This window comes from Rhinopithecus bieti, unplaced genomic scaffold (assembly GCF_001698545.2).
Source record: "Rhinopithecus bieti isolate Rb0 unplaced genomic scaffold, ASM169854v2 scaffold_13342, whole genome shotgun sequence".
Lineage (NCBI taxonomy): Eukaryota > Metazoa > Chordata > Mammalia > Primates > Cercopithecidae > Rhinopithecus > Rhinopithecus bieti.
The window spans coordinates 404,320-432,084 of NW_016807690.1; the positions used below are offsets into that span (position 1 = coordinate 404,320).

The 27,765-nt window shown below is 43.0% G+C and overlaps 2 protein-coding genes across 22 annotated transcripts in view; one reads left to right on the forward strand and one right to left on the reverse strand.

Annotated features, from left to right (window-relative positions):
- DYRK4 (dual specificity tyrosine phosphorylation regulated kinase 4) overlaps nucleotides 1-24,216 on the forward strand; it is a 57,464-nt gene extending 33,248 nt beyond the window's left edge. For 12 of the 19 annotated variants that reach the window (XM_017883300.1, XM_017883301.1, XM_017883296.1 and 9 more), the window contains 12 exons: nucleotides 87-197; nucleotides 900-1,038; nucleotides 2,732-2,895; nucleotides 6,233-6,369; nucleotides 6,674-6,814; nucleotides 9,135-9,273; nucleotides 9,827-9,908; nucleotides 14,986-15,158; nucleotides 17,413-17,473; nucleotides 20,593-20,722; nucleotides 22,988-23,163; nucleotides 23,848-24,212. In XM_017883300.1, the coding sequence (XP_017738789.1) occupies nucleotides 87-197; nucleotides 900-1,038; nucleotides 2,732-2,895; nucleotides 6,233-6,369; nucleotides 6,674-6,814; nucleotides 9,135-9,273; nucleotides 9,827-9,908; nucleotides 14,986-15,158; nucleotides 17,413-17,473; nucleotides 20,593-20,722; nucleotides 22,988-23,163; nucleotides 23,848-24,089 (1,695 nt within the window). In that variant the 3' untranslated portion in view covers nucleotides 24,090-24,212. Of the gene's footprint in view, nucleotides 1-86; nucleotides 198-899; nucleotides 1,039-2,731; nucleotides 2,896-6,232; nucleotides 6,370-6,673; nucleotides 6,879-9,134; nucleotides 9,274-9,826; nucleotides 9,909-14,985; nucleotides 15,159-17,412; nucleotides 17,474-20,592; nucleotides 20,723-22,987; nucleotides 23,164-23,847 lie in introns of those variants that run through there. The other 7 variants (XR_001887532.1, XR_001887533.1, XM_017883299.1 and 4 more) reach the window with 7 other exon arrangements.
- Nucleotides 24,217-25,842: 1,626 nt separating this feature from the next.
- Nucleotides 25,843-27,765, reverse strand: part of AKAP3 (A-kinase anchoring protein 3) — a 39,772-nt gene continuing 37,849 nt past the window's right edge. For all 3 annotated transcript variants that reach the window (XM_017883294.1, XM_017883295.1, XM_017883293.1), the window contains exon 5: nucleotides 25,843-26,223. In XM_017883294.1, the coding sequence (XP_017738783.1) occupies nucleotides 26,068-26,223 (156 nt within the window). In that variant the 3' untranslated portion in view covers nucleotides 25,843-26,067. The remainder of the gene's footprint in view (nucleotides 26,224-27,765) is intronic.

The window sequence follows — 27,765 nt, forward strand, 5'->3', positions numbered from 1 at the left end:
AAAAAAAAAAAAAAAAAAAGAAATGACCCCTGGAGATGTTTTCTTGCCTAAGGCTTTTGTAACGTATGCAGTTTCTCCTTCTACAGAACACCAGTGTTACTTCACTCCCCTTTGTGGACACCAAGGGGAAGAAGAATATGGTAAGCTTCCCACACATTAGCAAGAAAGTCCTGCTGAAGTCATCCCTGCTGTATCAGGTGAGTGCAGATGCACGGGACCCTGAGAAGGTTTTAGTCCAAGGTTTTAGAAAGGCCCAGGATGGTGGGGAAAAGCACAGTATCTGCTGAAGAGTTGGGTTCTGGTCCTGTTCTCATTCTTTACAATGACTATAAGCTTGAGCAAATAAGTCCTTAACCTTTTCTTAGCTATGAAATGGTCCCTCTGTAGAGCTGTCAGGAGGATTCATCGAGGAAAGGAATAATGAAATGCTGTGCATGAAAGGTGGAACCATACAAAATATTAGTTTCCTCCCATGTCCTCCTGCTTCTTTTGTGTAGGGACCAAATGAGATAATAGGTGACAAGATGTCAACAGAAAGAGGTGTCACACACACATAATTTCACGTGCTCCTGGGCAAGTCACTTTGTCTAGCTGGGAACTCACCTTCTTAAGAGCAGCAGTGAAAAACTGTTCCCATCTCTTCGCACAGCGAGATGTTGCTGGGGTTGTCAACAGCATACTGTAAGGTCCAGGGGTCTCCCCAGGAACAGTGTGAGTCAGACAGATACTTCCTTTGGGAGAGAGATAGGGAGAAACTACTGTCTCTTAATTGCTGTTTTCTCCCTGGAGAGGTAAGTAAAGAGCCTGGCTGGAGGTGGGTGTCTTTGGTTAAATAAACGGTTATGGCCGCCAGGAGAGTCTTAAGTAGTTATTTATTGCAAACCTCTTTTCCTGGACAGGAGACTCAAGCTCACAATCAGATGCCGGCCTCAGAGCTCAAGGCTTCAGAAATACCTTTCCACCCTAGCATTAAAATCCAGGATCCCAAGGCACAGGAGAAGTCACCAAAGAAGCACAAGGTGCCTCTGACAGCGGCAGGTACGCCTTTGGGGGTAGTAGCAGGGTTTGGAGGTGGTTATGGAAGGTCAGGGTGTCAAGAGCTAAGCTGTGCTGGAGTGAGCTAAGCTGCCAGGTGTCAGAGTCGTCAATGAAGGCAGCAAACCACGAGGAAAGTAGAAGTTAAGCATTGAACCTCTGACTGTGTTAGTGTAAGCAAGAGGGTGAATAGGAGGCTGAATTTTCCCCTATGGAGTGACTCTGGGCAAGGGCGGGATGTACCCGTGCAGACAGAAGGAAGTGTCTCATTTGCCTAAGGAGCCAGACAGAAGGTTCCTGTCATTTTATGGACCCAGGGGCCAGGCGGAAGGCACTGAGAGAGTGGATGAGCTAGGAGTGGAAAGGTACTGAATACAGAGATCAGAGCAAAGGGTGTTGAAGCTTGCTCCTTCCTCTTGGTAAGGAGGTGTTGGAGAGGAGCCTCTGGGGGCGGATCTTGGTTAGAAATGCAGATGCGTAGAAGAGCATAGTCAGCCAGGGGTCTCTGTCCGTGGCTGTAGCTTCCTTCAGAGACTGCAATGCACTGGCTGTGCACCAGCTCTGCTGCAGGGAGGCATCTTTACCCATGAGGCTTGCCAGGTGAAGCCTTTGTGGACTGCCTTGTGGTCAGGCCTGAAAGATTACACATGGGTTTTTGGCCAGTGGCTAGACTTCTAACGGGGTTCAGAGACTCATAACCTATCAGGATGCAAAGGAAGACCACCCAAACCCACCAAGCACCCACTATGGGTGCCATCATCAGATGCTTCACAGCTCTTCTACCACAACCTAGAAACTGAAAGTGGTGCTTGTTGTTCTTAAACAACTCTGGGAACTCTGCACGAAGAGGTCATTTCAGTCCTGAGCTGGTTCTGCCTTTACAGAGCTGCCGTCTGCCCCCCTGCTGTCTTATGCCTTGGCTCTGTCCTCTGGGCAAAGAACATGCCTTATTCAGCGTATACATGACTGCCCTTCACTTATATGAAAACAGAAGTCTTGTCCCCTGTAAGTCTTTTTCTTTTTCCTTGCAGTTCCCTCTCTAACGCTTCAGCAGTTTGTCAGATAATATGGTGTCCCCGTCCTAATCCTAGTTTCTTTTCTCTGAGAATGCTGTAGTTTATCAATTACTGTGAATTTTACCCCTGATCACGCACCAGGGTGCCGATGTGATCTGGCCAGTGTACAAAAGTCCTAACTCATAATCTCTCCTTGCAATCTGAGGTCCTTCCTGATTCAGCTGCAGATTTGAGCGTGAAGGCTCCTGGGCCTTTAATGTTGCCTTTATGTTACCTGTCTGGCCCTGCAGACATTACAGTTTTCAAAGCCTCTCAACTAATTATAGCTTAATTCCACATTAACTTGGGCAACTTGCCACCTAAATGATATACTATTGTTGACACTAATTTTACTCCTGGAATTTTTACCCACGCTGCTCTAACCCCCAGGTGTATGGGGACTGAGCTCTCCCTTTCCCTGTCCTTGTGTTCTTTTCTTGATTTGTTGAACTAAGTGCGAGACCTTGACAGTTATCTTTGTCATACTTCCATCTTGTGAGATGCCAGATGCATGGTCCTCAGTGAGCCACCCAGCTGGGAAACAGGCTGATGGCTCGTGACCTAGAAGGATGCCATCATCTGCATCCTGGGCAAATCCTATGCTGCCTCAACTTAACTCACAATTGTAGTGTTTTTCACAGAGGCCCTAAAGCTTTTTAAGAATCAGCTGTCTCCATATGAGCAAAGTGAAATCCTGGGCTACACGGAGCTGTGGTTCCTGGGGCTTGAAGCCAAGAAGCTCGACCTGGCTCCTGAGAAATTTAGCAAGACAAGTTTTGATGATGAGCAAGGCTCCTATCTGAAGGTGATGGGGGTGGGGGCCATGGGAACCTCCAGGGGCCGGGGGACAACAGGTAGTCTAGAAAGGAAAAAAGCAGGGGTATTTTGTAGGATTTGGTGCTGACATGTTGGAGACTAGATGTCCTGAAGTATTCTGGTAGTGCCAAACCAAAGAAATACCATGCTTGAAAATGGGGAAACATGCAATTTAGTATGCAAAATACTCTACTAATGGAAGACTGACTTTCCCCCAAGCGTACTTGGGGTAGCTGGTCTGCATCCTGGGTGAGCTCCCACAGGCTCCTTCCCTGTATAGCCCACTGGAAAAGGCCAGACCGAAATAAGGAGAAGTTTTCCCAACATTTCCTTTTTTGTCTCCTCAATACAAGCCCATACATGGACTCTTTTCTCTTTTATAATAGATGCCATTTCCCCCACAGACAAAAAAGCTTTTGTCACTGTAGTCCCTGGTGCATAGAGCTGAATTTCATTCTGTTTTTTAAAAATTGATCCCAACAGCTCCTTTTCCTCCTCCTCTTCTGACTGTAGCCCTTGGCTTCCCCAGGGCGGTGCCTCTTCCCAGCCTGAAGGTGAAAGCTGGGCAGTGATTCCCAGGGCTGAGCATGTTGGGATGTGTGATGCTTAGTGCACTAGACTGTGGGCTGTCAGGAATTTCCTCTTCAGAACATTTCATTGCAACTTGGATTTAAAAGACAAGATGAGCCTGAGGGCTCATAGAAGAGGCAGATTTTATTAACAGCATTGAGGGCCATGTTAGTCTAGCATTACTATGAACACAAACCACTTGCAGGATCTTGTTAAAATGCAAGTTCTTATCCAGCCGGTCTGGGGCTAGGGCCTGAGCTTCCAGGTGATGCCTGTGCTGCTGATCCTTGGACCACACTTTGAGATGCAAGGATTTCATTTCTGTCACACAGTGCCTTCTAGAGCCTGGGTTCAATATTTTCAGTCAAGAATCCCTTTGGGAGCCTGATAAAAGCTATAGGTCCTCATCCCAGAAAAGACAACCTGCACATACATAAAATTATAGGTGGTTAGTGGATCCTTGGTTAGGAATCTCCAGTAGTATATATATGTATTTTTTTGAGATGGAGTTGCCCAGGTTGGAGTGCAGTGGTGTGAACGACTCACTGCAACCTCCACCTTCTGGGTTCAGGCGATTCTCTTGCTTCAGCCTCCAGAGTACAGGGATTACAGGCGCCTGCCACCACGCCTGGCTGATTTTTGTATTTTTAGTAGAGGCAGGATTTCACTGTGTTGGTCAGGCTGGTCTCAAACTCCTGACCTCAGGTGATCCGTCTGCCTTGGCCTCCCAAAGGGCTGGGATTACAGGTGTGAGCCACTGCGCCCGGCTGGGAATCTCCAGTATAAATCTTAACTCTGATTCAGCTAGACCTCCTCAACCCCTCCCTCCCTGCTCCTTCCTCTGCTCCACCCTACCGGAGCCTAGGGTCTCCGGGAATTCCCTAAGGGTGTCAGTACCACTTTTAAATTAATTCATTGGAACTCAGTTCTTCAGTCTCAAATCTTAGAAAAGGCTTTTGTTTTTTTGGTGGGGGAAGGGCGTTGTGGGGAAGAAAGGGATAATATGTGTTCTCTGTAAGCTAAAAATCACCACCCTTATTGCATTCCAGTACACACACAAATACATACTGCACATAGCCAAATTGCCAAGCAAGCAACACAGCTGCATTCTCACTTTATTTTGTCGACAAATGTTAATTGAATGCCTGTGTATTGATAATCTATCATAAACTTGGGCATCTACTAGACTCTGGAAATATAAAGGAAGCTATCACAAATGAATACAAAATGGTTCTTGCTTTCAGGTAACCATAATCAATGTCAAAGTTGACATGTGAATGAACAATTATGACACTAAGTGGTAGTATGCAGAAGGCAAGCACAAATGCTAAGAAAACACATATGTAATTTTATAGCCGCATGTGTGTGGATCCTGTCCCTGTCCTTTTCCCATACATTCTCATGACAGATCCTTACAAGTAGACTAACCTACATCCATAGATCAGGAAAGTTGTACGTGTTCAAATTCAGTCTAGATTCCTCCCATATGAACAGACCCCCAGTACACATTCTCAAACATATCCTGAGGACTTGTACACAAACACTTAATCCTTCACCTCTCCCAAACTCATGAGTGTAACACTAGAAATCAGAGACCCACAGAGCCTGAGGACCTTAGAGATAATCTTATCCAGCATCTTCAGTTTACAGACAACAGCACTGCAGCTCAGAATGGTTGTCTCAAGTTGCTTGTCTAAAGCTGAAGTATTTTTAATAGAAAATTTCCTGTGGTTTTGATTAACCCCCTGCTCTCTAGTTTCTAACATAGGGAGAGACATGGGTGATTCTGGCTCTTGAAATATTTCTCTTCATCAAGAAAGGTCCAAGTTCTGTACTGCTAACTCCAGGATAGCATTAAATCCCAGTAAGCCCAAAGGAGAATCAAATTTGGCCAGGAAGAGGCAGAGCAGACCTAACGCCTTATCTGATTGATAGAGACACATCAGGGGTCAGAAACAAGACTTTCTCAGAGGCTGGGCACGGTGGCTCAAGCAAGCCTGTAATCCCAGCACTTTGGGAGGCTGAGACGGGCGCATCACGAGGTCAGGAGATCGAGACCATCCTGGCTAACACGGTGAAACCCCGTCTCTACTAAAAAATACAAAAAAAAAACACAACAACAACTAGCCGGGCGAGGTGGTGGTCGCCTGTAGTCCCAGCTACTCGGGAGGCTGAGGCAGGAGAATGGCGTAAACCCGGGAGGCGGAGCTTGCAGTGAGCTGAGATCCGGCCACTGCACTCCAGCCTGGGTGACACAGCGAGACTCCGTCTCAAAAAAAAACAAAACAAAAACAAACAAAAAAAAAACTTTCTCCAAACCAGAGATGCTGCTTAACTTCAAGACTCATAAAATGTCCAAACCGAAAGGGACTTTCAGGACCGCTTTGTCCAACCCTCTTACTTTATAGATCCTAAAACATGTAGAAAACTGGAGGACTAGAACTAGAACTACAATACTGGGACTAGATCCCAAGTTTCCTAAAACCATCCAGTGTTCTTTGTGCTGCTTGACATGGATCAAGCCTGTGGGACTTTCCCTGGCACCACATGGGTGGCCCAGAATCCAGCCAACAAGCTCCCCATTGCAGTCACAATGAGATGAGGGCGAGAGTCCCATAAGTGCATAAGTGCCCAGTGCAGTTAGAAAATGCCCCCAGGAGTGAGCCATAATCTGGGGGTGGGAATGCCAGGGCCCCGTGCCAGGAAGGCCCGGGAGCCCATGGCTTTGCTCTTCACCTCCGGCCTGGCTTCCACAGGTCCTGCATGATCACATTGCCTACCGCTATGAGGTTCTGGAGATGATCGGGAAGGGGTCCTTTGGACAGGTGGCCAAGTGCTTGGATCACAAAAACAATGAGCTGGTGGCCCTGAAAATCATCAGGAACAAGAAGAGGTGTGGCTTGGGGGATGACATAGGCCACAGAAGAGGGACTGTGTGACTCTGGCCCCTGCAGAATGCCAGCCCTTCCTGACTCTGCCTCAGCCTCCAATCTTCCCTTTTGTTTTCCCTTTTCTCTTTCTACCTGTCTGATTCCATGACAGGGCAAAGAGGAGGCGACAGTATGGTGTTTTTAGCGCTTCCTGCCACTAGACAGTCTTGCTGGGGTCATGGGGAGGGGCTGACTGCTGCAGTGGGACCTGACACTGATGTTTCTGTCTCCATTTCCCACCCTGCCTGCCACTCCCAATCCCCTCAGATTTCACCAGCAGGCCCTGGTGGAGCTGAAGATCCTGGAAGCCCTCAGAAAGAAGGACAAAGACAACACCTACAATGTGGTGCATATGAAGGACTTTTTCTACTTTCGCAATCACTTCTGCATCACCTTTGAGCTCCTGGGGTCAGCTGCCTTTTCTTCTTAACTCATTTCCTCTGGAAAAGTTACCTAAGTGATAGTGTTTGAGGTCAGAACACTAGATTTTTCTGGATGTGCATATTTAATAACTAGAATGTTCATGACAGTCACTTAGTTATCCAGAAGGCCCAGGAGCAAGGAGGCTGGGATGAAAGCAGACAATCTTGGTATGCCTGTCACCTGCCAGCTTCCCCGTGATGTACTTCCCTGGGGTGGGTACTGGGCCAGGTGACATGACCAAAACAAGGCCTCTTTCCTTAAGAGCTAAACCAAAATAGTCAAAAAGGACTTTTCTTTGTTTGCTATCATATTCCCCACTCGTGGGCTTTCTGGCCTGATTGTGCAGAGGCTGAAACCTAAAGGGATAGGCAGCTGGCTGCTCAGAGTGGGAAAAGGGTTTTGATTTTGAGTCAATAAGGACAAGAGCAGATATTTTTGGTAGGAGAGCAGAGCCTGACTTAAATAGATTGGTATGGCCTGGCTGAATATTGGAGCTGACAAGGCAGGCCAATCGCAAGGGCATGCTAGTTTCATTATTTTTCTCTCTGGGAAGACCATCTGATGCAATTTATATAAAACTAGAAACCCAGAATGCATTTAGCAAAGGAGAATAAGCAGGGGTGAGCTCTCAGAGTGTTACTGGATTCAGCAAGCTGGTAGCTCAGTGCTCCCAGGACACCACTGCTGATGGTGACACTCTAGCAACCAGATACATTTGAATTAGCAGGTAAGGTGACACTCTCCTCACCATTTCCGGTTATTACAAAGCGTGGTCGAGTCTCTGATACGCAGAGGTAAATTATCTTCTCTGTGGCCAAATGGACAGCTCAGTCTGCCTTTCTTGGCCATGAATTACAGTGCACAGTTAGGATGTCACTGTGCTTAAAAGAGCTCTGGGAGGTCAGAGGGCCAGGGTGTGCACGAGGAATCCATAGCCCAGAGAGATGAGGGAGTTGCCCAGGTGACTAGTCAGGATGGGGCCAGAGCCATGTCTCACATCTCCTTTGCAGCCCTCAAGAATGAATGGCGGCCGGGTGTGACGGCTCACGCCTGTATCCCAGCACTTTGGGAGGCTGAGGCGGGTGAATCACTTGAGGTCAGGAGTTCAAGACCAGCCTGGCCAAAAGGGTGAAACCCCATCTCTACTAAAAACACATCTCTACTAAAAACCCCATCTCTACTAAAAACAGCTGGGTGTAGTGGTGTGTGATTGTAATCCCAGCTACTTGGAAGGCAGAGGCAGGAGAATCACTTGAATGTAGGAGGCAGAGGTTGCAGTGAGCTGAGATTGTGCCACTGCACTCCAGCCTGGGCAACAGAGCAAGACTCTGTCAAAAAAAAAAATAAATAAAATAAAATGAATGGCTCTGGCTGGGCGTGGTGACTCACACCTGTAATCTCAGCATCTTGGGAGGCCAAGTTGGGAGGTCACTTGAGTCCAAAAGTTTGAGACCATCCTGGACAACATAGCAAGACCCCATCTCTAAAAAAACATTAAGAACGAGTGGCTTGCTAAATACTACCAAAGCTAGATGATCTTAGGAATGGAAGATGAGGAGGAACCAGCAGAAGGTTGCTGAAAAGCCATTTTAGGGTCATGCTCTTTCCCTTCTCTCCCCATCTCACAGCTTGCACAGAAGTTTCATCTGGCAGTTCACAAATAAATGTTTCTTCTTCAAATGCATTGTATTAATGTTAGTTTCTAACATTCATAAGTCTGTAGACGTCATATCATACAGTAGGCTCCTGTCACCCTAGAGAATTTCAGATTCTCTGGCAAGAGCGAGCTTGCATTTCTCAAGGGAATAATTAGGTGAGACCAAACAGCCACACTTTGGGAGGAGCAGGGGCTCCCTCTGGCCTCAGCCCCCATCTGCCCACTCTCTTCTTCCTTACTTGTCAGGAACCTGATGTCCTTAGACAGCCCTTATTAGGCCTGGGCAGCAGTGGCTGCTTGTTTGAGTGACTGGTGGGTTTCCTGGGTCCCTCCCAAGGGCCTGAGGAACTATGACTATTTCAGAAGTTTGGGCCAACCTCTTAACCCACCTGCATAAGAAAGTGCTTCAGTGGTCTTGTCACATAAGAGATGAGGGGACATCTGAGAGTCTGACACGGTTTCACCCCGGGCCCACCATGATTCAGCGGGAAAGCTGAGTCTATAACGGCATGAAAGCCCTGCATCCTGGTCTGAGGCTTGCCTGCTACTAGAGTGAAACCAGGTGATACAAGATTGTTTGCAGGTTCCAATTCAGCCTTCTATATTTTCTTACACCCACAGGCATCACTTTTCCCCTCTCTTTTCCAGAATCAACTTGTACGAGTTGATGAAGAAAAACAACTTTCAAGGCTTCAGTCTGTCGATAGTTCGGCGTTTCACTCTCTCTGTCTTGAAGTGCTTGCAAATGCTTTCTGTAGAGAAAATCATTCACTGCGATCTCAAGCCCGTGAGTACCACCTCCGTCCTGCCGTGGAAACACTCTGGAAATACCCATTCTATTCCCTAGGCTGCGTAAGAATCACAAACTCCAATCAAAGAAGCATTGCCTTTGACCTTTTTTTTTTTTTTTTTTTTTTTTTTTTGTGCTCTATTGTCATGGCAGTATGTATGTCAAGGGGGGCATTTAATGGGAATGTCAAACAAATTCAGTCAATGGCATTTCTAAGGCCATGCAAGCAAAGCCTAGAACCAGGTGCCAAAGAAGATGAAAACAAAGTCACAGTCTTCCGGAGTTGCAGAATCCATAGCGGGAAAGTGACAAAATATATGCAAACGAAACTCTGCAAAGCAGTGACTATGAGGTCCAAAAGAGAAATACCGACCACAAATCAAATGGGAAGTCAAAGGGGAGGATGATGGGATTTTGGAGAGGATGTGGGAGGAGGCCCGTGGAGGTGGTCATATTTGAACTGGGCCCTGAAGGATGGGGAGCATTAAGGTAAGCAGAGGGCCTAGGGCAGCATTACTGTAGCTTGACATATGTCTTTTCTTCTCTCTAGGAAAATATAGTGCTATACCAAAAAGGCCAAGTCTCTGTTAAAGTCATTGACTTTGGATCAAGCTGTTATGAACACCAGAAAGGTAGGCCCCATGCCAGTCCCGTCATCTGAGTTTTCCTATTGCAATTTATCTCCCTTCACACACAAGGTCACCCGGCTTCTAGCCTGGGCTCAGCTATCACCACTACCAGTCTGATTCTGAACAAGGTGCTTCACTTCTCTGAGCCCAAGTTTCCTCATCTATAAAATGAGAAAGTTGTATCCAAGTACTAAAAGGGTGCTTTCAAGCTCTCATATTTTGTGGATATGGAATTATCCAAGAACAGTGAGTCCCAAAACTAACTACCTGTGTATCTGAATTGCTTTGGGGCTCCAAAAAATGATAGTTTCCAGGGCCTTACGGCGCATGTTCCTAATCCAAATTTCTGGGAAGTAGCTGGGAGTCTGCACTTCAGAAACCATGGTCATTCTGAAGCTTGGAATCCGCTGCCCCAGATCCTCTCGGTTTTATACTTTTTCAAGCTAGGATCCAAAAAGTAGCTCTGGAGTACATTTTCACAGCGTTTACTGAACTTGATTCAATATTGTGTTCTTTTGGCTTATCAGGTTCGCTATAGACAACATGTACCATTCAACAGACATTTATGATCTGTTTTGTGTCAGTCACTGTCCTGGGTACCAGGAACAAAAAATGAACATTCCCTGTCCTCAGGTTGCTTATGATCTAATGTAAGAGACAGAAAGATAAAAATAATATGGTGAATACAATGAGTAGAGATGTACACAGGCTGTGTTAAAGGTACACAACAGAGGGACTTTGGGACCAGCCTTTAAGGGGACAAGGGCTGTCAGAGGAAGCTTCCTGAGGCTGAAGAAAGGATGACTAGATAGATGTTTCCAAATGTTAGGCAGATCAATTTTTTTTTTCCAGGAAAAAACATTTACAAGTTTATTAATAAAGAATGTGACAAAAGACACAGAGGAGAGATACACAAGGCAAAATATTTGGGAGGGGTGTGAAGCTTCCATGCCCTCTTGGGGGCATGCCACCCTCCCAACACCGCATTGCCCATACCCTGGAAGCTCTCTGAATCCTGCAGCTTGGGGATTTTTATGAAGGCTTCATCACATAGTCATTGAGATTCTTAACTCAATTTCTAGCCCCTTCCCCCTTCCTAGAAGAAACGAGTTAGAACTGCAAGTTCCAAGCTTCTAATCACGGCTTAGTCTTTCCGGCAACCAGACCCTATTCAGGAGCCCACCAAGAGTCATCTCATTAGAACAAAGAGAGTCCTATCACCTAAGAAGTTCCAAAGGATTAGGAGCTCTATGTCAGAAGCCAGGACAAAAGATCAATTATTAGAACAAGAGATACATGTAGAATCCCTATCACTCAAGAAATTAAAAAGGTTTTAGGAACTCTGTGCCAAAAACTAGGGGTAGAGTCCTGTATCTATTTCTTCTTATTTCTCACACGTGCTCATATACAAACAGGTATATTATTAATTTGAAGAAAAAAATAAGTTGATGCACCACATGCAGTGTTAGCCATTCACTCTCACACATTGTTGGAGGAACTATAAATTCGTATTACCTTTTGGGAGGTTACTTTTGCATCTTTAACCAAACATTTCACTCTAAACCTTCAAAAATTATAAATTCCCCTCTGAAGAACCTGTCCTCCAGATGACAGATGTTCCCATAGAATGTACATCTTCACTACTGCACTGTTAAGTAGCGTAACATTAGAACCAACCTAAACATCTACAAATGAAGAATGGTTTAATAAATTAACACTGTTATACCACGAGCTATTTGAAAAGAGAGATTTAAATGTAATGGCCTAGAAAGATCTCCATGATGAAGTAAGTGAAAAAAACTGAATAATGAAACTTTTGACATGTAAATTGATAAATAAGATAGAAAAGGATTTGCACCACACTGTCAAAACTGGTTATCACTGGAGATGAGCCTGGAAGAGCTTGGGGTTGAATTTTCGACTTTGACTTTACATATATATCTTTTTTTTAGTAAGGATATGGATGATTTTTAAAATTTTCTCTTGGATTTTCAATTTAAACATTTTTTTTAAATTAAATAATTTGGTGTCTTTAATTTGCTAAAGATTTACATAAGATTTCTATATGTCTAGTCGTAAGTGAGACCAGTCTATAGGGTTTTTTTTCGCGTGTGTGCTCGCGTTGTTATCTTTGTCCTGTTTGAAATACCAAGTTACTATCTTGAAAAACAATTGACCTTTTCTATTTTCGTTCCATCAAAGTCCGAAGAAATGTGATCATTTTCTTTTCACAAGGCCTCTTAGAACACGTGCTTGGAAAGTATCTGCATGTTGCATCTTTGCAAGGGTTTAGTTCTTGAATAAACCACTTTTCTACTTCTTCAAGCTGTTAGTCTGGATATCCAGACTCCTTCTTAAATAAGTTCAGCTATTCATATCGTAATGAACTGTGTTTTCAGAGAAGTTTTGCTTACTCTACTGATCATGTCTTCAATTTGCTTTGCTTGGTGAATTCTCCTCATTTCTAAGACCTGCTCTCTTTTCTTTTGCAACCATGCTTTAAATACCATGTCATTCTCCCTCTTCTTTTTTCTTTCTCTTCTTCTATTTTCTGTTGCTCTTCCTCTCTTTTCAGCTTTTCTGTCTGTTGTTCCAGTTGTTTTTGTAGTTCTTTCTGTCAAGGGGAAAGACAGTACGTTGAGGTCACTGGTGAGATATGTTCAGACTCTGTCCTGATTAGATTTCCCATTCCCTTTACTTCGATCTGAATTAGACAAGTCTTGCAGTTGAGTGGTGGCTGAGGGATATAAGCCAGCGGCTGTCCTGTTGATGAGTGAGTGACAGCGTCAATCTTTCCTGCAGAATCTTCTTTCTTGATGCCACTGACACAGGAGTTGGAAGATCTGGGTAACAACTGCTGAGGGTCATTTTCTGTACTGTTTGCATTATTATTGGTAGGCAAAACCCCTGACTCTCAATGTCTTGTAAACTCAGAAGTTGAAATTTTCCATCTCTCTCCACCAGTATTGTCCTATCCTTGTTTATTTCACAGCTTCCATTAGTAAGTGACAGGAGCACATTTACTTGTCCCAAATATTTGGAAATACATAACTGTGACAGCTTCCCAAACATAATCCTTTCATTTTCAAAATAATTTTTGTAAGTATTAGTGTCTTTTAGCGGAGGAACTTCCAGATCAATTAATTTGTCCTTGAGCTTAAGTTTTTGCTCCCTTTTATCATTCACAGGTTCTTGATGCTGTAGAAGCTTGTTAGCTTGTACAACTTTCTCCATAATATATCTCCTTACTTCCTCATCCTCTTCCTCCTCCAAGTCTTTCTGCTTTCTAGTTTGGATTCCTGGAAAGAGTTTTCACTATTTGAATCTGATATGGGATCCAAAGGTTGAATGCTTGGAACAGAAATCAAGTCATTTCTTCTCGGTGGGACCTCAGCCTGCAAAGATTTGTCAGGATCAGAAAGCCGTTTGGCGTGTTCTATTACTGTTCCATTCTCTTTGAAGTCTTGGTTAATAGTCTCTTCCTTCTCACAAGCCATCTCTATTATGCTGGCATCACTTTTTTCATTTTCATTAGTTAACCACTCCAGGTCCTTTTCAGAGTCACCTTTGTATTCTTCACTTTCTTTTGAATCAGTATCTTTATTTTCATTCATTTTCGTCTCTCCCACCATTAATATTTCCGCTCCGCATCGTCCTTCCCTTCTCTCCCTCTATCTCCCTCCTGGCTGTGTAAAATGTGGCAGCTGGGGTCACAGAGATGGCCAGGGGAGTTCTGCTCTCCTCCTCTTTCTAAGCTCTTCACATTGAGGCAAGGGAGACCCCGGCACCTGCCTTGGCAGCAGCCAGGACCACACTGCCATGGGAACAGCATGCCACTGTGTCCTCCATCCAGGCCTCTCTCTGGCGGATCAATTTTTGAGGACATAAGACCTTTATGTCTCTTATGTATGAATCCTATAAGAAATTCCAGCTAAAAAATAATGCTTCCTACAAAGAACTTGTATGTTTTCTCTTCTCAGATGTTGAAAGTTGTGTAACTTATCAGTTGTCATTTATCTTGGCTGCCAAGATGCTCAGAACTGAATTTGTAATTATTTTTTCCTTGATTTCTAGCAGTCATTTCCCCCTTTGCATATTTTCTGACTTCTTTTTTTATCTTTATTTTAACTGTGAGGCGGTATCTAGTATTGATACTAGAACTGGACTGCCTACTCTCAAATCCCAGCTCTGTCACTTAGAGCTGAGTAACCTTGACATTTTAACCTCTGTATGCCTCCGTTTTCTCTTCTTTAAATTGGAGGCAATAATACTACTTGCTTCACAGAATTAATGTAAGAGTTGAAAGGGCTTATCTATAAAAGTACTTGGAATCGTGCCTGGCACATACTAAACATAATGTAGTAAATACAATTAAATCCGTGTTCTAAAATACTCTGTGCATATCAACTTTGCAAAGTACCACAAATACATTTGGGAAGCAGGCAGGATACAAACATTATTTTTTATTAAATCTCTATTTTGTTTTAAATCACAGAATTGTGTTCTGACAATAACCAATGTAAACAACAGAAAAGTGGGTACAGAATCCCTGCTCCTCCCCAGGTAACCAGCAACCCCAGTTATGTGGAAATAACTACCGTGTTCCATTTCTTCGACTTCAGTCTGTTCATCCTCATCTGTTGAGATTTTTCTTTCTATATAAGTGCACATACTATATTGAATATACACTTTGCATGCTCCCTTTCTAACTTGATATGCCTCTTCCCTTGCCAAGTCACAAGACTCAGAAGCTGTCTACCCCAAATTAATCTGACAGTTTGAAAACTTAGTCTTATGTTTTGTTTGTCATAAACTTGGCTGACTCAAATTCACTTTCCTACAACAATGGCTACGTTGGAGTTCGTTATCAATAAAGCAGGGACAATAACACCTCCTTTAGAAGCAGATTGCTGTGGGATTTGATGCTGTTAGGTGTAATGAGAGTTCTGAGTGCTGGCCAGCTGCACCTCCCTTTCCCCGCCAGCGGGCGCGCAGTCGAACTGAAAAGGTGCCCTGGGGGAGAGCGTTCCGGAGAGTAGGAAGCTTTTCCCACGAGGTTTTTCCCACGTTGCCTCCGCAGTATACACGTACATCCAAAGCCGGTTCTACCGATCCCCAGAAGTGATCCTGGGCCACCCGTACGACATGGCCATTGACATGTGGAGCCTGGGCTGCATCATGGCAGAGTTGTACACGGGCAACCCGCTGTTCCCCGGGGAGAATGAGGTGGAGCAGCTGGCCTGCATCATGGAGGTACGGGGAGGGCTGGCGGTCGGCTCCCGCGGAGACCGTGGGCTTGGCCCTCAGACACTGGGCTGCATCAGACTCTCCCAGGGCCATGGCCTGCATACTTTGCGTTGTGGGTATTTGCTAAAAGTAGTTTTAAATTGTGTACTCCCTTGTGCTTGTCAAGTCGACATCTAACATTTTTATCATAACTTTAAATAGTTGCAGAGGATGTCATTTCCATCATATTGTAAATAGTGACGTTTTAAAATAAAACTGTTACACCACTGTTTCAAAAATACCCAAAAGAATGCAAAACCAGACTGACATGACACCCATTAAAATCTATCTGAAAGTATGTGAGCAAGTTCTCAAGAGTTGTGCATTTATTTCACTTTGTTCTTTTTTGCTTTTTGTTTCTACTCTTTCTTCTACTTCCTCCACGGAATTTTATTCTAATTTAATATATGTTTATGTTTAGAAACTTCTGTCAATCATTATAGCTTTAAACGTTTCCTGATACCATAAGCTTCATGTGTAAAAATTTCTTTTTGGTAAGTTACCATTAAAATATATCTGGTGTGCAAATTTTGATAATTGTTGAAAATAAAATGTGAAATCTAATTGGGTGTACAGCTCTTAGAAAAATGAATAGAGCTGGGTTTTCTTTTTCAGTGAATGCCTATACCCATAGGTGAATAATGCGTCTTGCTAGAATGTCCAGGCTCAGGATCAATGTGATTCCAATTGCTTGGTGGTGTATATGTGAACCCAGTGAGGAAGCCTGTTCTAATTAATGTCATCTAATTCGGTGACTCGTTTTGAGTTCTATGTAAGACTCAAATGGTGATCTGTCATCTAAAATTATGTTTACCAACCTGTCAGCTGACACCCCGATTAAAATGTTGAAAACAAGAATTGGAAATTATTTGACTTCAAAATATGTGTATTGTTCAGGCATTAGTCATTCATTGTGGGAAATGACAATTTTCTGGGAAAACTATCTCCTTAAGCAAGGCTTTACCAAGACTCATTGTATGATTATTAATTATATCTATTATGCTTTCACTTGAAAGCCATCTTGTTATGGAACTAAATTAGACAAAACAGAAAATAACCTTAAAATGTAAAATTTTATATTTTAGGATTTTCCCAGTGAACAAAGATATTTTGTGTGCAAACACCAAGCTAGCTGGCTGGTTGGCTGGCTGGCTATCTGTCTATCTGTCTATTTATCTACTATCTATCTATCTATCTGTCTATCTATCTATCTATCTATGTATCTATCTATCTATCTATATGTTTGCCAAATTTCTGTTTTCCAGTTACAAAGTTACAGATAGAGAAACACACATAGCCTTGAGAATGATTAAACATAGACAATTTCATTTCATGATTGAAACTAACAATAAAATATTAAAATAACTTAGGTAAAAATAGCTGCAGTGGAATGAAAACTGGCCTGTGAGTCATTAAACCTGGGGTCTTAGTCCTGGCTCTGTCTTTTTGCCTCGTCATTTCCCGGCGCTGGACTGTAAAATGAGGGGAGCGGAGTAGATGGCTTCTAAGGTTGATAATGAATGATTTTATAAAGCATTCCCAGGCCGCTCCTGTTTCCATTACCAAAGAGAACGGGGCCTATGTTTCAACTTTCTGACAGCCCCAGAACTGACTCAGCTTCCTCTTGACCTCAGTGTCAAAGGTCTGAGGAACAGAAGAGCAGGATAATGCATGGATTATGACTGGGAACCGAGCAGCAAGGGCAGGTGACCCACACTGTAATTTCCTTATCTCTGTGTGCCCCTCCAAGTTGCAGTAGGAAAAGATGAACAAGTAGGTGCTACACTTTTCTTTTCCAGAAGGTATTTTGTCTTGTAATTGTCCGATGCTCATCCGGTGATTTTCATCTTCTTCTCCCTTTCCAGTGCTCCATGGTGGGATATATCATTCTTTAATTCCGACATGGCAGCATGGATACTAGTTTGTTTACTTTGACAATGACATCTGGCTGCTCTCAAGAGTGGTGTCTCACCCCTAGTTGGTGCTGATGTTCGTGTAGAATAACATGGCCAGTGTTGATTCTTAGGATAGGAAACCAGCCCTGGATTAGGAGTGAAAAGGCTCAGGCTCTGGGTTTGCTCTGCTACTGACCTGATGTTATTACTTAATGCTTTGGATCTTTATCTGTAGAAGGCAAAGCTTGGCCAAAGTACGCCCCACCCCTCAGCCTTTGAATCTGTGATCCCACAAAGAGTGAACCAATTGAATTATTCTTATTAAGGTGCTGGGTCTGCCGCCAGCCGGCTTCATTCAGACGGCCTCCAGGAGACAGACATTCTTTGGTAAGTGTGTCTAGTGTGTCTAATGAGGTATCACAGGCCTTGAAGACACCTACCAGACCTTAAGGCCCATTTCATTCTTTTCCCCTGGCCACATACCAAAGGGCTGTGATGAAGAGCTTCTTTCAGAGAAGGAAAAGAGAATGAGCAGGGGAACCAGATAGCATGATGGAGATGGGATGGGAGAGTCACAGGACGAATGGGGTCTCGACAGTAAAAATGTTCAGGAGGAGGAGAATGGCCAGGTCCCTGCTCAGAAGAGCTATCAGCAGATATTGCAACCTCAAAATATTGTAATTGCATCCTCTCCTGGAAGTTCTCTCCACTCTCCCAAGCAACTTGCCCTGTCACACTATGCGCTGTGCAGGGAAATCAAAGAGCAGAAGCCTCATTTCCAGAATAGTGGAAAATTCCATCACTGCAGTTTTGTTTCCCCTGCTAGAATTCTTCTTATCCTCCAGACCTTACTGTGCCAGGTTCATTGCAACGGTTAAGCAAGGACTTAGTTTTGCTCTGATGTGTTGTGGCTGGTAGTTATGTGTGTGTCATCTGTCTGATTGTTGGGAGTAAACTTCGTCCACAGTCCTGGCTGCCCCTCTCCTCATAATTCCCAGAATTCTGGATTTTTATGATCCTCTGCCTTTCTATTTAAGTGGTCCTATACAACATGGAAGGATGGGTCAACAAGGCATCAACTGAGGCAGGGCTTTCAATGCACATGCACCAAAAAGATGCAGCAAGTCCCAGACCTAAAATCCCTTTAAAGAACCACAGGAAGCTCAGAGTCCCAGGTAGAAACAGCCAGCGTGGCCTGAAGGTCAGCAAAGTGGAGCAAAGCCAAATAGAAGGAAAAGGGAACTCCACAGACAGGGACTCCATGCTACCTGGAGTGACATTTCTCACCAGCCATTGTTACCAGGTCGGTTCATGGACTCCCTCTGACTATACAATCCCAGACATTCCTGGCCCTCCCACCTCTGATTTTCAACTGCAAGCAACCTCTGAATGTGTATGCAAATTTCTGTTCACAACTTGCCCCATCAGTAGGAAGGTCCAAAACACTCTCGTGGGGAGATCCTTTAGGATAAAAGGATTTGGGTCATGCTGGCCAGTATGAACTGATTCAGCCATGTGGGGGTTGTAATTTGTCTATTTCTGTACCATTTGGTAAAAAGCCACATGGTACAGAGCCCTGCCACAACTGCAGGCTCCCTGGCCCTCTCCCAGGACTCCTTAAACTCTCCATGATCCAAAACCTAAAAGCTGAAGGCCAAGCAGGCAGAGGTGCTCTATGATCCCACTCCAGTGCCAGGGCTGTCTTCCATTCTGATTAGTCGGTTCCATGCCATTGATTCCAATGGTTAATTCTTTTTTTTTTTTTTTTTTTTTTTTTTTTTTTTTTTTGAGACGGAGTCTGGCTCTGTCTCCCAGGCTGGAGTGCAGTGGCCAGATCTCAGCTCACTGCAAGCTCCGCCTCCCGGGTTCACGCCATTCTCCTGCCTCAGCCTCCCGAGTAGCTGGGACTACAGGCGCCCGCCACCTCGCCCGGCTAGTTTTTTGTATTTTGAGTAGAGACGGGGTTTCACCGTGTTAGCCAGGATGGTCTCGATCTCCTGAGCTCGTGATCCGCCCGTCTCGGCCTCCCAAAGTGCTGGGATTACAGGCTTGAGCCACCGCGCCCGGCCTCCAATGGTTAATTCTTTTAAACATCACCTTGTATCATGGCTGGAGCTTTGGAGACCTTGCCTCTGAGCAGGGCAGTGTCCTGGTTGCCATAGAATGGTGCCCACACATTAACCGAGCAATCTGGCGGTAGGCAGAGGATCTGGCTGGCTCCCCAGTATAACTTACACATGGACCAAGGGAACCGGTCTTCGGATCCCAAATATACTTTTTCTACCCACAACTTAATAATTCAGCCTTTCAGATTAGGCAGAGTCATTGTGGGAAGACACATCTTGAGCCTGCAACACTGAACTCATGAGATAGCATCTAGGTGGGGACTAGCAGGAGGGGAACATAGAGCACCTTCGCAGGAACGTGCTAAAGACATAGGCACACCCACTTCACAGAGTTCCTTATTTCAACCATTAGCACTAGGCTTTAGGATGATGATAGGATTTTGGCAGCAACATCCATGTCTTCACTTCCTGTGAAAGAAGGAATGTTGCTGAGAACTGCATCTTCGTCAGTGTTTTCCAAAATCTATCCAAATGTAAGAATCATTTGGGGACTTGGCAGAAAAGCTAAAATTCCTATGATTCTCTTCTATAAGCTATGGGAAGATTGAGATAGGACCCAGGATTTGACGTTTTTAATGACAGCTCCTTGTGATTCTTATGACAAGATGAATTTGGGAAACACTGTTGTTCACTTCAGTTCTTGACTCCCTTTCCCAGGTTTGGGCTGCCAACAGCTCCTCAGCCCCTGGCAACTCCTAGTTAATACCCGCAATTAGCAGCAAAATGCTGTTGTCTCAAGGCTGGTAAGATAATATACTTAGGTGGCCTAGGTGGCTCAGGCAGTAGGAAGGGAATGGAGGGAATGATTAATGAGGGCCAGAGTGAGAAAAGCTTGTACAAGAAAACACTTACACGATCATGACTTTAGGAGTTTCGTTATTTATAAGACTGTGCGCTTGATTCTTCTTGGGTCATTGTTAAAAAGGGCAAGGTAGGATGAAGTGGGAGGGCTGAGGCCATGATCCAAAAGGAAATGGATCTTTGTACAATTTCACAGGACCTTGTCACTTAAGATTTACTTTACCATTATGATTATTATCAGTAGCATTATTATTTTATCTTGGTGTTAAACCACTTAAATTATTTCTTTGATTTGGAGAGGAGGTAGTGGGAAGGAAGCTCAGAACATAATAGTAGGAAAAAATCAATTGTTAAAGTAAATTGTATTCCTTGGGTAATCTACACATGGTTATTTCAAACTGAGTCTGTGTGTGTGTGTGTGTGTGTGTGTGTGTGTGTGTGTGTTTATTGGGGTGTGGCATGAGGCGAGTGTGTAAGACAAAGAGCAAAAGAGCTACAGAGGCCACTCTAAGCAGCAGCATGATGTGACCAGTAAATATTTACACCTGAAACTAAAGACAGAATGTTGTATCTCTACAGATTCCAAAGGTTTTCCTAAAAATATAACCAACAACAGGGGGAAGAAAAGATACCCAGACTCCAAGGACCTCACGATGATGCTGAAAACCTATGACACCAGCTTCCTGGACTTCCTCAGAAGGTGTTTGGTGTGAGTTTGTTGGGATATCTCTGCCTCGGGGTTTCCTCTGAAATGCTGTACTTTGACACACGTTCGCTGGTGAAAGTCGAAGGCTGGGAGATAGTTATGAAAGTAACAAGAAATGCTAACAATAGAGCTTTAAAGTCTACAAATTGCTTCCACATCTGTTGTCTCATCAGACATCTCTCTCTCCCTACTGTGTGGTTGTCAGGGAGGATGATTTGTTCTATTTTACACGTATGGAGGTTGGGATTCAAAGAGATTAAGAGACTTGCCCAGGAATACACAGTGTATGGTAGAGTTTGTCATCTTCCTGGCCTCACACTGCCTGACAGTGAGATTGGAGGCCAGTCCTGAATTTCTTCTGCTCTGTGAGCTGAAGCCAACCTGCTGAGTGCTTGTTGTAATGATTTGCATACACATCTAGTGTAAACCGGTTTCAGGGCCTGTCCCCATCCGCCTAGGATTTAGTACCCAAATCCTCTTATATTAGGGAATTAGGGGAAGGGTGAGCTGTGAACCATTTATTATGTACAACTTTTAACAATCTATATGCATATTTTGAATCTTAGAAATTGTCTGCACTTAAGTCATAGTACCCAGCACAGTGCCCAGTTTAAAAGGTGTTTAGAAAACGTTAGCTATTCTTATTATTTTACGACTATTAAAGAGGTGAATCTAGCTCCACAGAGTGGCAAGTAGATTATCCATGTGATACTTGGCAAGTCATCACTTTTGTCTGGGCCTCAGTGTTCTTTCCTATACAATAGGGTATTCCTAAGCTCCCTTCCAGTTCCATCAGTCCTATAATTTAGTATTTTTAGAAGATCGTATCATTACAGTCTCTTATTCTTCCAGATGGATGGAGTAGTGTTATCAAAATACTCTTCTGGCATCTGCGCACTCTGGAATTTCGGTACTAGCTCAGAGGGTGAACCATGAGGTAGTGATGAAAGTATTCCCATTGTAGGGGGTCATGCTATTCACTCATCAGAATAATCAAGGTAGAGAAGGATCCTGTACCCCATCTTTACCCCTACCTTAACAAATGACAGAAACCAACTGCTGAGACAGATGGGTTATCTGGAAACCTCGACCATCCAGAACACAGCTTAGCACCAAGGAAGACATTATTTTCTCTTTAGTGCAAAGGACGGATTACTCATAACTTGCAAGAGGCAGTCGGGCTGATGGGGACTATTACCTTATATATATATTGCTAATCAGCAAATCTTTGGAATGAGAGATGAAAAGTTTTGAGCCAAGTTCAATAGGCATAAATGTAAAGCCCTGTGTCTAGACTTTGTAGGCTAACTCCAAAAGTCCAGGAAAGGAAAGATGTTGTTTAACAGCAGTTCATTTGACACAGAAATGAGAGTTTGAGCTGTTTTAGGATCTTGATGAGTCTAGAATGCTCATACTGTCTCCCTGCAGTGATAGAAGCTATTCCCACCATGATGGACACCAGTTAGACAACTGCTAAAATATCCTTATTTCAGAAGGTGGCCAGATGGTGAAAACCATATCATATGATTATCAGTTAGTAGCAATGTAAATATTTTCAGATGGTTGAAGGACTGAACCATAAAAGAAGGATTAGTTATTTTGTATGATGGTAATGGGTTGATGAATTAGGACCTAGGTAAAAGTTACTGGGAAGCAAACCAGTTTTGGCACAATAAAAATCAAGAACTTTTAAAGAATCAGAGTTTTTCAAAATTGGAATAGATGGTTCTGTGAGTTAATGTCTTGTCACTGAAATTACTCAAGAATTGGCAGGGTGATTCCATGATGGTAATTCGGTCAATGTATTCTGCTACTGAATTACAGGTTTGATTGGATTATATCCAAGTCCCCTTGCAAATCTTAATATTCTAGAATTCTGTAAATCTCCTTGCGATATTTTTGAAGCCCCAGTTCTGTAGTCTGGAAATTCAAATCTCTGTTTTTAATATTGTTAGCTTAGTAAACCCTAAATCCTATTGATTAAGCTTTTGTAAAATGATATTTCTTATAAGGGAATTTCTAGGAATGCTGGAAGACTTGGACTGTAATATATATCCCCTGGCTTGTTATACACATCTTCTAGAAAGATTTTTCCAATAGTTGTTTCCAGGTACTTTTAAGTTATATGCCATGATCTCTGTTCTGTGATGATATATCTTTGAGATAACAACATAGCTTAAATAAAAATCTTTATTGGGTTTTAAAAATGTTTTAATATATTAAAAGGAAGTAAAATAATAACCCATGAGGGGCTTTGTTGGGGTGCAGATGGGAACCTTCTCTTCGCATGACCCCGGACCAGGCCCTCAAGCATGCTTGGATTCATCAGTCTCGGAACCTCAAGCCACAACCCAGGCCCCAGACCCTGAGGAAATCCAGTTCCTTTTTCCCTTCTGAGACAAGGAAGGACAAGGTTCAAGGCTGTCATCACTCGAGCAAAAAAGGTACAGCCTGTCAACCAGTCCTATTCCCACAGTCCAGGAAGCCAAGCATTTCTGAAGGATTTGCACGTCAATTTCTGTAACCTCACCCTGGGGTAATTCTTGTGGCTACGTCATGACTATCCTGCTATTTCTTACCTTTGGGATTTTCCTTTTCTGGGAAATTTGGCATTAGCCTGGATCTTTTTTGCCCCTCATTAGGATTTTCCATTTTTCTCCTATAATCAATTTCCTTTCTCCTCCTCCCCTTTTCATTAAATGTGTCCACCCCTTTATGCCCTATAGTTACCTTTAGCATTTCTGTCAGTGCCAGATTATGGCATTATGCAAATTTTTATGTGCAATATAGTCTAGTGGTTAGGTAGATGGTCATAAGAGTCAGGTTACCTGGGGATTAAATTCTGGTTCTACTACTTATCAGGTGTGGACTTAACCTCTCTGTAGCTCAGTATCTCCATTTATGAGAATGAGAATCATGCCTATTCTCCAGGGTTGCTGAAATGATCAGATGAATTAGTGAACGTACAGTGCTTAGAATAATGTCTGGCATGTTGAATGTGCTTTGCAAATGAACTGGTTTTGTATCATCACAGTCATGGTTTCTGCTAAGTGATGTACAACCTAAAGGACAATTAACATATAATCCACATTTGAATCTTGTTCCCTTCTGTCTTCTCTCTCCTTTAGCAGATGAGATCACCAACGAGACTACAGAGAAAACAAACGATGGCTCCACGAAGCATGTTCAGCCTTCAGGGGATCAGCAGGACTCTCTCCAGCACGGAGCTGACACCGTTCAGCTGCCTCAACTGGTAGAAGCTCCCAAGAAGTCAGAGGCACCTGTTGGGGCGGAGGTGTCCATGACCTCCCCGGGACAGAGCAAAAACTTCTCCCTCAAGAAAACAAACATTTTACCCCCTATTGTATGACCTTTGCTGAGGGTATGTCCTGCTCCTCTCCACCAGTGATTTGTATTAAGACAGCACTTATATTGTACAATACTTCAGACTGTTTTTTTTTAAATACATAAAAGTTTATTTTAAAAAACTCTATTAATATGGCCAATTGGCATGATTCCACTTATGAGGGATGCAGAAGGATGTCCTTGCACTTAAATTCATTCCATATGTGTTTATGTGTGTAGAGGGGGCAGGTAGTTTTTAACTCTCAATGTTGTAGCATCATTAAGGGAACTCTTAAACAAAAGAAAATTTTTTTTCTTCTTGCCCATGACTGCCAACCTATGTCAGGATTTTTGTTTGAAAATGATAGAAGCTGAATTCAGAAGTAGTTTAAACAGCCGAAGACATTTATTGACTTATATAACTGGGGAATCAGAAAGGGTAGATGTAGTTTCAGGCACAGCAGGAGTCAGGAATTCAAATGAGGTTGTAGGGCTCAGACTCCCTCTTCATCTATTAGCCTTGCTTCTCTTATGGTTAACTTCATCCTGATGACAGGCCCTGCTCAGAAGTTAACCACCAATATCCAGTCAAAAGATACAGGCTTCCTTGCTAAGAGGGAGTCTCCAAAATGATGGTGACACAGAAACTGTGACTGGGAGACTGGGATGCTTGGCCAGTCTGGGTCCCAAGCCCACAGTGATGGTGAAGGCGCTGTGACTGATGCTTCTTTAGACTAGAGCAACGGATGGAAGGTTTCCCAAAGGAAAGGAAGCTGGGTAAACAAGCAGGACATGTTCACTCATCTATCATATGCCACCTCTAAGTATGTCTTCTTACTTCCCTTTCTAATCCTCATCTATACAAATACATGATTTTTTATGTGGTTGTCATAGGACAGATAGAATTTTACATGAAACTTAAGATCATAACATCAGAAACAGAATATATAAAAACAATTTTTTTACTTGGCATTTGGAATAACCTCCCCCAATATAGTTTTCATTTTAATAGTTGCATAATATTTTATGAAGGGGGACACCAGATCACTGAAGCAATGGATTTGGATGTAATCTCCCAGGGAAGATCTTGAGTTAGAATAGCAGAGGGTTGAGAGAAAATCCTAGGAAAGATAAATATATAAGGAGTTGCCAGAGTTGAGGAGGTCCCCTAAGAGACCCAGAGATATAGAAAGAAAATTAGAAGCCAATGGAGAAGTCTCTAAATGGAAAGAAGAGTCAAGAATAGAAAATTTCCACAGAAAATTCAGGATAAGAATAGAAAATATTCCTTAAGTGGGGCGATATGGACATTAAGTCAGAGCAGTGTTAGAACAGGCAACTTATCCCAGTTTCTATAGCCAGAAAGCCACAAAACCAGCAACAGAACTCAGATCCTTGGGAGCATTCCTGACACGATCTTCAACTATGGATGAAGTTGGAGGTGGACACTGTTCTGCAGCACTGCAGATAATTAGAGGCCAAGTCTTCAACATTGTAATCAGGATGATTTTGATTGAATGTTAGAAAGTATCTTCTGATTTTCATGGTTATAAAAGGTTAAAATGAATTCTTGATAAACTGTGGCTTATTTTAAGAGAATAGTTTAAATATGGAAGCTGCAAATTGTGACATGGACAGGGGACAGGCTGAGTGACCTTCAGCAGGGCCTCTCAGTCCAGCTCTGTTGTACCTTTACCATTCATCTGGTTATTTTTTTCACTCCTGGGATTTCTTTACCTGATTGTACCATTGGATCCCAAGGAAACAAAACATGTGGAGCCCTTTAATTGTAATTTTTTAATTTTATGTCCTTGTTCACATGGACAGGAAAATCTGCAAAATTCAGTGACTAGCATAAGATGACATGTCTTTGATGAGAGTGGTATGAAGATAATGTTAGGGCTCTGTAAGGATATAGAGGGGGAGGTGTGGAAGTGAGAAAGAAGGGCGGGGATAAGGGCCGGGCCCACTGCCGGAAGAGGGGAAAGCAGTGGGGTTGCCGATCACAGGTTCACCATCAGCCAGTCCAGCAGCTGCAGGGGTGTGACATTCCCCACCGCCTCGTTCAGCTGGCGCTCCTTCTCATAGCGCAGCACCGACTGCAGAACCTCGCCCACGCTGCATCCTTTGTCCACAGCAGCAGCTGAGAGCTGAAGTAGCTGTGAAAGGAAAGAAAACACTAGTGGCAAGGCACAGCATCTCATGGCAGGCCAGATGGAGCCTGCCAAGGCTAGAGCAGAGAGGCCAGGCAGACCTCAGGAAACTGCAACACAGACGTTAAAGTTTGTTGGCCTGTTTAACAGAAGGAGGTTGGTGACATCATTCTTAGTTTAAAGAAGAGATGTTAACATCCACCTGCCCATGATCTTGCTCTCTAAGAATTCTAAGGTTCTAAGCTCACCCTAATATTATAAAAGTCTCCATCATTGTCCTAAGACCAAAAGGGCAGATGGAAAATATCCAGTGGACAAATGTGGATGCTGCTTTCTATGCCCCATAGACCACAGAATCCTAAAATGTTAGAGCAAAAAGGCACCTCAGAGAACAATTCAACCCTCATGAAAATTTTTCCCAGAGAAGTACAGAGATTTGTCAGAATTAACTGCTAGTAATTAGCAGAACCAAAATTCATAGCAGGTATTGGATCCTATCTTTAGCTCTTTTTCCAAGTACAAAATGAGAAGTTAGTTAAGCAACCATTCTAATATAAATACAATGCTGTCATTTATCTGGAATCCTAAGGGCAACAAACTCTTTCAAGTAATCAGATTTTATTTTGTTCATTTTGCTCTTGACTTTTACGACAAAGGGCAGGTAAATAAACAGACCAAATATTGAGAGCGTCTTCAGAAAGATAAATAGCCATGTGAGAAACTGAAATAGAAGAACCAAATGGAAATTTTAGAACTAAAACTTACCTACAAAATATAAAATAAAAATGTATTGGGTGGGCTAAATAGCGGAATGTAAATGAGAGAGGAAAGTCAGTAAACTCGAAGGTAGATTGACAGAAATTATCCATGCTGAACAACATACAAGATTGATTAAGCTTATTTCAAAAAACATTTAAAAAATAAACAGAGCCCAAGGACTTGTGGGCAATACCAAAAGCTTTAACATTTATGTTATTAGAATACCAAAGGAGAAGAGAAAAGTGATGATGCAAAACATATTTGAAGAAATAATGGATGAAAGTATTCCTAATTTGCCAAAAAGTTTTAAACCTATACATTCAAAAAGCTCAGGGTACCTCAAATAAAACAAACCCAAACCCAAAGAAATTAACTCCAAGACCTACCATAACTAAATCACTGAAAATTAAAGAAAAAGAAAAAAAATCTTTAAAACATCCAGGGAAAACCATTTATAGGGGAACTGCAAGTCAAATGACAGCCAATTTCTCATCAGAAACCATAGAGGACAGAAGAAAGTGGCATGTGTTTTAACTGCTAAGAGAAAAAAACTTGCCAAATTAGAATTCTATATCCAGCAGAAATTATAACTCAAGAATGAAAGTCAACTAAAGACATTGCCAGATTAAATAAAACTGAGAGAATTCATTGCCAGAAAATGTGTTCTAAAAGAATTGCTAAAGGAAGTTCTTCAGAGAGAAGGACAATGATAACAGAAGGAAACTGGGAATATTAAGAATGAATGAAGAGCAAGCTCTCAGTATAAATAGTAAGCTATCCTCTTCAGTT